Genomic DNA, 10,982 nt, shown 5'->3' on the forward strand with positions numbered 1-10,982 from the left:
CCCCCCCCCCCGGCATCCCCGACGTCGCTTCGCATACACTTTCCGTCGCTCCCCCTCCGCCGCACGAGACGATGCATCGCCATCCACCACGCACATATCTTACACCTTATTACATTTCTTAAATATGACCCGCACCGGATACCAACGTCGGCTCCTTCGACCGCGGCGCTTCTATCCCAACCGACTCTGGCGCGGTGCGCCGGCCGCCATTCTATATGCAAAATTTCACGGACCGCGGAAGCGAAACGGCGACCCGGCGAGCGCCGAATGAACTTCGCCGTGGAAAATAACGCGGGGAATTCACGGACTTGAGTACTTGGACTTCATTCCTTTTTGATTTCTCCGTGAAGGTGCAGCGCCTTACAGACGATATGAATGGCTCCCTTGTACGTTTGAGAAGTTTTTCCCAGCGCACTTCGCTCCGGCACATTGAGATCTTATAATGAAGATTAAACCCGGACGAGCATCAAGACCCAAAATGAAACATAAGACGTTTTCACGCATCATATCAAGAGACGTGTTTAAGACGTGTTATATCCCGATTTTGGGACGTGCGTGCCGTCCGGAAAAGTATTTTGTACGCAAATAAAAGAAAATTTTTTTTGCGATACGAGCAGATGTAATATAATTCAAGGACTTTGAAATTTTTAAGCAACCAGAAACTATTATTTATTATTTAGTTTATGGTAGACGTCTCTCCGAGATCTTACCTGTAAATCGGTTCACCTCTGCCTTCCTTGTACCAAAGCACCATGCTAATTTCATCGTTATCGGTGGAACGAATGTCGCAAGGGAGCTGCACCTTGTTTCCGATTACACCGTCAAGAGCAATAGTCGGTACTGCAACAAAGAAAAAAGATAAACTTAAAATAAATGTGTTTTTTTTTCTTTAAATATAAATATAATATTTTTTCAAATGCTTTGAACATACATTCGTCATTCAATTCAATTTGATCGAGATACAAATTATTTATCGTCATAAAAAATTAGAAGCGTAAATGCCACAGTTAAAACTATACGCAATTCAATCAGAAATTGCACTCAATATATCAACAGAATTGTTATAAATTTCACTGCTGATCCTTCTCTTCCGACGACGGAGAATAATGAGCTGCTTAATCCGCAAAAACGCGGGAGCTGACTATATAACCAATCTTTAAGCTCTTAACAAGGGTATCTACCACGAAATATTGCTACGCTAAGTAAAACGTTGGCATAATGCGGTTTTCATGGACAAGAAAACACCAGGATTAGGTCTCATTACACGAGAATTTACGCGGTGATGTACACGCTGACGGTTAAAGGCGAGCTCGTATCCCGAGCTTAAGTCCCGCCATTCTCGTCTATGACGAGATAGACAGTGGTTAACGGTGGTTTGATGCCGCTGCGGTTTTGTCTGCTCGATTAGATTTACATGTGGAGGGAGATATCGCGTTTTAATGAGCTGGCTCCCTTTCCATCTCTTCCCCTCCCTCTCCCCCTTCCCCCCCCTTCACTGTCTCTTTCTCCCTTGACAGTGACACTGAAGCTATCTTTCCGCGACGGCGCGTTCCCTGACGTCTCATCGGACTTCTCGATCGCTTCTCGAGAAGAAGCGTCGTGCTTCAGGAGCGATCGCTCCCAGGGATCCCATCGATCACCACGCTAGTATTTCGTCGCGCGACGTCTGATCGCAACAGGGTCGGCCAATCTCGAAGTCCACGGATTTCCGTCCCGGACTGTAAAGCGCCGACACTTCTGTCGACGGAGAAAACGGGGGAAAACGGGGATGAGAGAATGGTCGAGGAAACGGATCGCCAGGTCCGATGGTGACATGTTCAAAGAAGGGCGCGGGCGTGCACAGGCCCAGTGTCTTCACTCCGAAATCCACGAAGATATTGCGTGAACGTGCGAAGTGTTTGCCGAAGGATCCGGAGCAATCGTGCGGAACGCTCTGAATCTGAAATTAGAATACCCACCGACTTTCGGCAGGGACGATAGGTGCGGGTCGATATGAGAAACGCGATAAGCAAACATACGCTGAGCTTAAGTCGACTTTCTGCCTTCTACCCTAACTTTTGGCACTAACGTAAAATATTATCGCGTATATTAGCAAACGGCAATGTAAGATCTCGAGATTGTTATTATATGTTAATATATTAATATATTGATATATATTTTATATATCGGTACATGGAGAGAATTTTTTTTAAATTTACCTTGAAAATCATGTTAAATCCTGGGACAACATAGTTTTTCGATAAATTTTATGTAATTTTTTATTTTTTTATTGTGCACTACAATAAATTTGTTGTAATATATATTTTAAAAAATATTGAAAATCACATAAAATTCGTCGAAATACTTTGTTGTCCCACGATTAACATGATTTTCAGGTAAATTTTAAAATAAAATTCTCTCCGTGTATATAAAATTTTTAATTTATTTATATATATTAAAATTTTTTAATAAAATTAAAAAATATATATGCAGTATATAAATTAAAAGTTTTTTAATTTTTTCTAACTTCTTCCTAATTTTTATCTATTTCATATACTTTTCAAGATTATAAATAATATATACAACACATTATACACTATAAATAATATATACACAGATATACTAATTTAAATTATCCATCTCAATTATCGCCATTAATGCACTTAACGTAATACGAACTAATGTATGCATTTAACAACATGACATTTATAAATCGTATGCAATTATGTTTTGTACAATTAAGATATCTTCTCGTTATAGAAAACGATACTATGAATCGTAAAAAAAAGAAAAAAAAAGAAAACGGGCACATTCTTCCTCATCTCATTTAATCCTGAGGGAAGTTTCGAAGGAAGTCCGGAAGGAAACTCGAGGAAGCTCCGCGCAAACTTGCGGAACGTCCGCGGGCGTGACAAGCGCCGCACGCGAAACAATTTCATTTATCACAAGAAAAATAGCGGTTTAACTCCACGAGTGGGCGTATCATACATTTTCCGCGAGTTCAAGGGAACAGGAGGCGAAGAGCGGAAACGAGGCGGTGGAAAATGGAAGACACGGGAGGGCGGGTCGCTTCTTCCTTGTCGTCGTAGCGACGGAGGAGGGTGCGCACGATGCGCGAGTGTATTAGCGCGGATGACATCCTGCAGCGGCGCTACTAAGTCGTCACACGGTCCCAACAGTGCCGTTCATTTCGCTCGCCGCTGGCACTTGGTGAAAATATACGGGATGTACGACGACGATTGTCAGTGGGTCAATGCAATGCCTCGGGGCTGCAAACGGGATGAAACATACGCGATTCCGAATAACACAATCGCGCGCGTGCAACGCGCTGTTGACTCTAAAAATTTGCATCGCGGGTGAGGCTATACCGATATATGAGGCGTCACGAGAGCCCTCCCCCCCCCCCCAGGGCGGGAAAATTATTACCAGACTAATTGGTAGACCCGCGGCGCGGCGGAAATTGCCCGTGGCGTGGATAGGTAACCGCGCGTGGTGCTCCGGCCGCACTAAAGTTCGCAACGCCGCGCCGTCACTCGCGCGCGCTGGAATACGCGATTGCCTCGTAAAGATAATCCCGAATGTTTTCCCGGCGTCGACCGATGAACCGCCGCGCTCTCGCGTTCGAGATCCACAGTAATGTCTATTTTCCGCGAAAGAACGCCAACGAGAATCTCAACGATACGATCGTTATTATGAGTAACGTGTATCCTCCTCATTTTGACGCATGTATACTCTTAACGGCAGCTCGCGGTCGTGATGGACGCTCGTCGACGTTTCTTGCCTCTCCGTGTTGCTTACACGAAACGGATACTCGAGTCATGGCATGTATCCGCGGTGATGATGAATCCTAAACACCCACGTCGTTCCCGGTAGAGATCGTTAGGTCGGAGTCGTATAGGATTAATAAATAATCCATCTACGTGGAAAACGAATCCATCAATGGTTAACTGTACGATTGGAGGCAACATCAAATGTACGCGAGCACACGTCCCTGCAGGGTCCAGCCTTAACCCCTCTACCGAGAGCGAGGGGGAGGGGGGGAAACCATAAATAAGTAATCTTCCCGTTTCCACGAATACGCGCGCGGGAGGGCCCCTGAATCTCGAAGATGATCGCCTTGGGTGAACGCGCGCGAGATGCCACGTTTATTTTCCTTTTTATTGACGACGTAAATTTAACGGATTTTATTTTTTTTTCTCCTCTCTGATCTCTCTATTTTCCTTCTTCGCGAGCACCGCTCGCCATCAGGGAATGAAATACAACGTTATTTCAATGGCGGACCGTATATGCAGCTGTTTTTTCTCTCAACTGATAGTCGCTAATATCTTACCAAACGATGAGAGATTCTGAAAAATTGTGTTCAAACGCCTACACCGCAAACGCGAAAAATATAGCCGAAGTAAATTGTAGTAAATACAATATCGATAACGTTATATACATATTTTTTGTATACATTTAATGACAATTTTGAAAAATTTTTAATTAAATTTAATGGTCGGCAATAACCCTAGGTATACACACTGTTTTTTTGACGACGTCGTATACACACTGGGGTCTCGGGAATCCCATTTATATTTATTACTGTAACTCTAGTAAAAATAGACATATTTCAATTAATTTTTTTTTTCAATCGATGGAGAATCGACCAAGGAACAAGCCCATAATATTTAAACGTCGATAGAATTAAGGAGCTCCAAGATATACGGGTTCAAAGAAAAAGGAAAGTTCAGAAACGCGAAAAAATCTCGATTTAGCACCTTTTTTTTCAAAAAATCATATCTCTTTTGTTTATAGATCGATTTAAAAAATCCTTGAAAAATCTGAAAGGGCACTACTTGAAATAGTAGCAAAAAAATTTGGCAATATTTTAATATTTTAACAAAACTGCAAGCAGTCCCGGGGATCCCACGCTCACTTCAACCGTTCACTGCTCGGTTGTTGAGCGATAATTGCCGCGCGTCAACACGTCTTCCTACTGAGGAGATCCCAAACTTTTTTTACGTCAATATCCCAAATTCCTCCCCTTCCAATTTCAGAAATGTCAAACCAAAAAAGTTTCGCTGGGGTCTCGGGGACACCAGTGTGTATATCTAGGATTAATGTCCAAATTATCAGTAAGAGACAATCAGACTTTTAAATGTATCCAGATATATAAAAATTTGTACGTGTTTAAGAACATTTAATATTTAACAGAATACACACACACACACACACACACACACACACACACACACACACACACACGCACACGCACACGCACACGCGCACGCGCACGCGCACGCACACGCACACGCACACGCACACGCGCACGCACACGCACACGCACACGCACACGCACACGCACACGCACACGCACACACACACACACAATGCTCGTACCGATTAACTGATTAGCCGACACCATTCGAAATTTAAGAGGTACAATTAGCCAATTAAATTGATGAACCAATCGAACGTGAGTTGTTTATTATTCCTTTTTTTCCTCTAGTGCAGCTATTCGGACGATGAAACGTTATCATAACCGTGTGTTTTAAAATTACAGTTCTACACGATTATTGCAGAAATATAGGAATGACCGCCCGGGGCAACTTTCTCGAACGAGACAGTGTAATCTTTCAAACGGTTTCAAACGTTAATCGCGTATTACGTGAATGTTGCCCAATGGTATAATGGATGAAGGTTAATTCTCTGATATACTGGCTTCGTAAGGAAGAAAGTAACGCGTAACGAGACGTCAAGGCGTTTGTAAAATGATAAAACAGTTTTTTTTTTTCGTATTCCCGAGGCGTCCACAAAGCGTATACGGGCATAATTTACATAAGCACTCGTCGAACGACTTAATGGACGAGCACACGAGTTTGATTATATATCAAACACGCCCCATGTTTTCAACAATAATAGGTCTTAAGCGTGGAGATATACACTCGGCGCTAAATTGATACAGACGATAGAACGGAAAGGGACTTTCCCGTCGCGCGATACACGTGGGCCGTGTGGCACGCGTAGAAAATACATACATTTAAGAACGCTCGATGAGACGTGGACGCCGAAACCATTTGTCATATTCGTATAACCAGCGCGTGAATAAGTGCTCCAATTTACGACGAAACGCGATCGGTCATCGGTCAACAGTAGCGAGAGAGTGTTCCGCTTAATTATATTTCCCCGATAAATAGAATTAATACAAACGACGCGTAAAAAACATTTGAATAATATACGAAAGTATGACGAAAGCGAGAGTTATTGCAACAAAATAAGGGGATCCTCTAATCAGCAGTTCGACGAAGTTTGAGAACAAGAGCGGTCGTTATACTTGCAACACGCGCGGGGCGCGGGGACGACGGGGCACTCGACGAGGAAGAATAATTCATAATTTTATATAATCCCCGCGCGCTCTGCAGATAGATTATATGCGAAGCTTCGATTTTTTAAAGTAGACCGTCTACTCTCCCGCCGCGGGTGAAGTACGTGCGGCGGTTACCGGTGCACGAGTGGAAAATGCTATTCAAGCCGGGGCGCAACGGCGACGAAGGTAAGAATCGATAGAGTCAGTCGCTTGCCTAATAGACTTAGATAAATCATCATGTCCCCGAAAGATAATCAAAGACTATTCACCGGCGGGGTATATACAGGTCGGCGTCGAATCGAGTTTATTTATCAATCGCGTGTTTAATCTCTACTAATTACCATAGCCATTACGCCGTGACTTTTACTAACTACAACTTTTGCCACCTGGCTACAAGGCGGCTCGGGAAAAAAAATTATTGCACACCTGGCATCAATCTATTTCAACCGCTTCATTATTCCGTGGCTGCAGCTTTATTCACAATTTCACGAAATTGTCAAATGGCCGTTATATTTCCATTGTGTTATTTCAACGCGAAGCAAAAATTAAATTCTTAAAGTTTAAATCGTAATGAAAATCTACAAAAAGTTCTTGTGTATGATATTATAAGTTTGCAATTAATTCGTAATTTGTTTTCGGATAATTATTAGCACGAGCCGTTATTTTAGTGCTGATAAGTGATTAAGACATTAATTGTTTTTCTCATTTTAAAGATTACCGATTCATGGTGATAATTAAGATTATTTTAAGGATTTTTCTCGCTAATCTCGGAAGCAAATTATGTATACCGTCGATTTGCCCCGGCTAAGCAAAGCCGATTTACAAGGCGTCTCAACAAATTATATATTAGCAACCGGCTAAAGCCAACGATAATCTACTTACGTATTCCGTTCGAAAAATAAATTTAGCTCAGCCTTCAGGTGAATCGCGTGAATTTTCTCGATATTATTATTTATAAAAATGTTCGATGTTAGCACGTGCACAAATATCGTGGAAATAAAATTAATTTTTGAAAGTAAAAGAAAGTATAAAACGAGAAGAGCGCGATGCAGTTGATTACGAAAAATATGACCTGATTATGGAAGTACTTTTTATTTGAATATCCGTGAACTACAGAAACCTGTCAGTTTGAGTTCTATAGAATTTAAAATTTAGCTTATATATGTCCAGAGTTGCAGGAGATTGCACGCTGATATCCTTTGCGCGTTACATTCATTGCGATCGTTTGCAAAACAGAGTGAATTATTAAATCACATAAATGGCTTGGTATTGTAGCGAGAGGTAAGGTATCTGAGCTCCCGTTTTATGGGATAATAAATGGCGCGATATAAAAACAGCGTATAAGCTGTTTGCAGCGCGCGGACGTTACGACTCGATGGGCGAAATGGATGTGCAAACAAAGAAGTTCCATTTTCGCCATTCGCGCGCATCTTTGCGCGGATATGTAGATCATCGTAAAAATTCATGGCACTAAAGAGCGAGCTTTCGCTCATTCTCGTATATTTACGCGGAGCGTATTTTAAAAATCATTGTAACCGGAGCCACCGCGATGGTGCGCATTCGGTCGCGCGGCAAGAAATCTTGAATTTTCCCTCCGTAGAGTGCGGGATGCTTTAAACTCCTCTTTACGACGCTCTATAGTCGCATCACGATCCTTGCGTCTGTTTCCTCCGCGAATAACAGCTTTCGCATAGAACAGAACAGTTCTGTAGCGGAGCTTTACAGTTCTCGAGTTCCGCCGGAGACATTAATCTCTCTCTTATGAGTTACGGGGGGGGATGTATATACATACACATACTTATAATATATATGTACGCGTAAGATATAAGAAGCTCTCTCTCTCTCTCACACACAATCAGCATTACAATCCGTAAAAATAGTATTACCTAAATAATAAAATGGAAATAACAAAAATTAATCGTCATTATGTGTAAAAAGCAGAATAATAAAAAATTGTCACGTTTTTAACATATACGAAACACGTATAATAATACAAAACGCTCGCGTTTTGTATCATCATGTGTGTATCGTATGTTTCATACACTGGCCCTGTTATAGCGATATTGTACTGTGAAAAACATCGTAAGTATAATGTATATACGTCATACTTTAAATTATTTTTTGAAATATTTCCCCTATTCAATAAGCTCTGTGTTTTATAATAAGAACTAGGTTACATTCGTGTCACAATTTATTAATTTAGCACGTTATATGTATCAACTTGCGTTAACTTGTCATTACTTGCGCGAAACATAACGTTTGAGAGAAAGTACGGTATTGCATAGATATTTCCAAAATGAAATGACGCGAAACGACATTTCTTTTCGATCCCTTTTCGTGCTAAACTTGGTTTGATTTTTTTTTACAACTGACAGCCTTCACGCGACATAGCTCCGCGATATAATTTTATGGTCCTCCAGTGGCACTAATTGTAAGTAGCGAAAAAAAAAATCTCTCTATCGTGGGAGTAATGACTTGCATGTCGGTCAACCTGGTTCTACTTTAGCCCGACGATTATGGACGCCGTGCATTAAAGTCAAGTACTGGCATATCGCAGCCAGGAGCTCTTTGAAATATCGGATATCGGTACCGAAATATTTCCCACGAAAGCGTGACTTTGCAAGATCTATAATCATGAAATGGTGCGGTGTGTGTGTGTGTGTGTGTGTGTGTGTGTGTGTGTGTGTGTGTGTGTGTGTGTGTGTGTGTGTGTGTGTGTGTGTGTGTGTGTGTGTGTGTGTGAATTATGTTGCTTCCATCGCGGACAAAAGCCGCAACGTTTCGTTCCGATTCGTCGGTCGTAAAAGTTCCCTCTTTTTCTTAACATACTTTTACAATAAAGATGATATATATGCAAAAGCGAGAAAGAAATGCGACTGCGACGTCGTAAGTAGTAGAATACGAAGCAGGATCCGTAAGTAAATAGCGGGTTCCGCGATATGCCCGCGCTCCACGAAAATATTCGTTATTATTCTTATTATTCCTTAGCGCAAACGCGCGCGGGATTATAATTTACAATCGCGATATTAGCCAGCTGCTCCTCCGATCGAGAGGAGAAAAATAAACGGCCCCGCCGCGCGATCTCAATTATCTTCGTTGGATCGGCAGATCGTTTGCTACAGGGTTTAATGTCGGGTCTCTCCGTCCAGATTTCCACCTCATGATTTATAGAATTACTAAATAATCGTCGTCATATACTCACGCAATTGCGACGACGCGTCTCACGGTGGTGGTGGAATTGCTGCAACCTTCAATGCGAGGCGTGTCGACCGCGGAGAACGCGTGGGCCTCCGCGTGCTTGGCTCTTTCCCCCCTTCTGTTTATCTTTTTACCCTCCTGCTCCCCCTCCCCCATCGACGGAAGAAAAATAAACGCAAACTGCGTCGGTCGCAATTACCGCAACGGCACCGAGCATCCCGCAATTATCGGGAGTCTCGGCGCTCGTTACGCGAAGCGGGGAAAAGGTGAAATCACTTTGTTGGCTGCACAGCGACGGTGAAGTCGTACAGGTAATAATCACCGACGGTGCGCGGGGAGGAGAAGCACCAAAAAGTAATACACGAGAAAGGACACGACCGACGATCCGCGGGTGAGCCTCGCGCGCGCGGCTGTGATTCCACGCGGCTTCTCACGCATGGAAGATTTCGTTCGGCGAAACGCCAATCGTCGCAGTAATTACGCGCGATTGTTCCAACGGTATAATATATATATATATATATATATATATATATATGTATATGTATGTATATGTATATGCGAGATTTTCATTTAATCAAATACATCCATGTGAACGCCGATAATTATATAAGCACGAGGCGAAGCAGCGCCGATGAATTCATAAAGCAATCAATTACAAAGAATGAGAGAGAGAGAGGGGGGGCAGGGGAAGAAATTGTATTCCGTATAAAAATTGATACTGCAAAATAAAGCTACGCGGAAGGTCGGAATTGCGATATAAATTACAACGTTCTGTTTGTTTGCGGATAAAGCCGGGGCGCTCTGGAGAAATCATCGCGATGCGAGATGCATTATGCAGCAACAACGGCGAGTTTCAAATTGGTTACCTTGCGGATGAAATCGACTGCGCGAATAAAATTTCGCAATTCGCACAGCGACGTTACCGGGCGCGCGCGCGCTGTAAGACGAAACCGCACGCGGACGAGCTCGATGCCGAGCTTCGAGAAAATGAAAAGACGGGGGAAGGAGGAGGAGGAGGAGGACAGAGCGGTTCGTCGGAGGCGCGCCAGTTTTAGGCGCCCATTTAAAATTACGGGGAAAGCGCGCGCCGTGCCCCAGTGCTTTCCAATTTTCGCGCGGAGCACGAGAACGTGCTAAACGACCGTGGCGCGGAGCTCTATCGGTCGCGCGGGCACCACCATTCCCCCCCCCCCCCCTCCCGGTTTCTCACCCCCATAATCCTTTCTCCTGTTTCTATTTTTCCCAGACACTGAGTATGTGCCGCCGAGCGTGAAAGCCGTGTGCGGAATAGCATTTGGTGTCTACCCTCGCAGGTTTTAACGGGCAGTCCCGTATGCCAGACGCGTGCCAAGTTTCCCCGCTCCCCCCCTCTCTCTCTCTCCTTCTCTCGCGTCATTCTCGTCCTCGCTACGTAACTAAAGAGTACACGTGTGTTTGTATGTGTGTGTGTGTGTGTGTG

General features: G+C 43.3%; 1 protein-coding gene across 1 annotated transcript in view; it reads right to left on the minus strand.

Moving 5' to 3' along the window:
* The window catches only part of LOC105456368 (hemicentin-2-like), a 189,365-nt gene that overhangs the window by 48,311 nt on the left and 130,072 nt on the right, over nt 1-10,982 (minus strand). Inside the window, exon 3 of the mRNA XM_011700337.1 lies at nt 711-840. Coding sequence (XP_011698639.1) covers nt 711-840 — 130 coding nt within the window. The remainder of the gene's footprint in view (nt 1-710; nt 841-10,982) is intronic.

This window comes from Wasmannia auropunctata, unplaced genomic scaffold (assembly GCF_000956235.1).
Source record: "Wasmannia auropunctata unplaced genomic scaffold, wasmannia.A_1.0 LD335709.1, whole genome shotgun sequence".
NCBI lineage: Eukaryota > Metazoa > Arthropoda > Insecta > Hymenoptera > Formicidae > Wasmannia > Wasmannia auropunctata.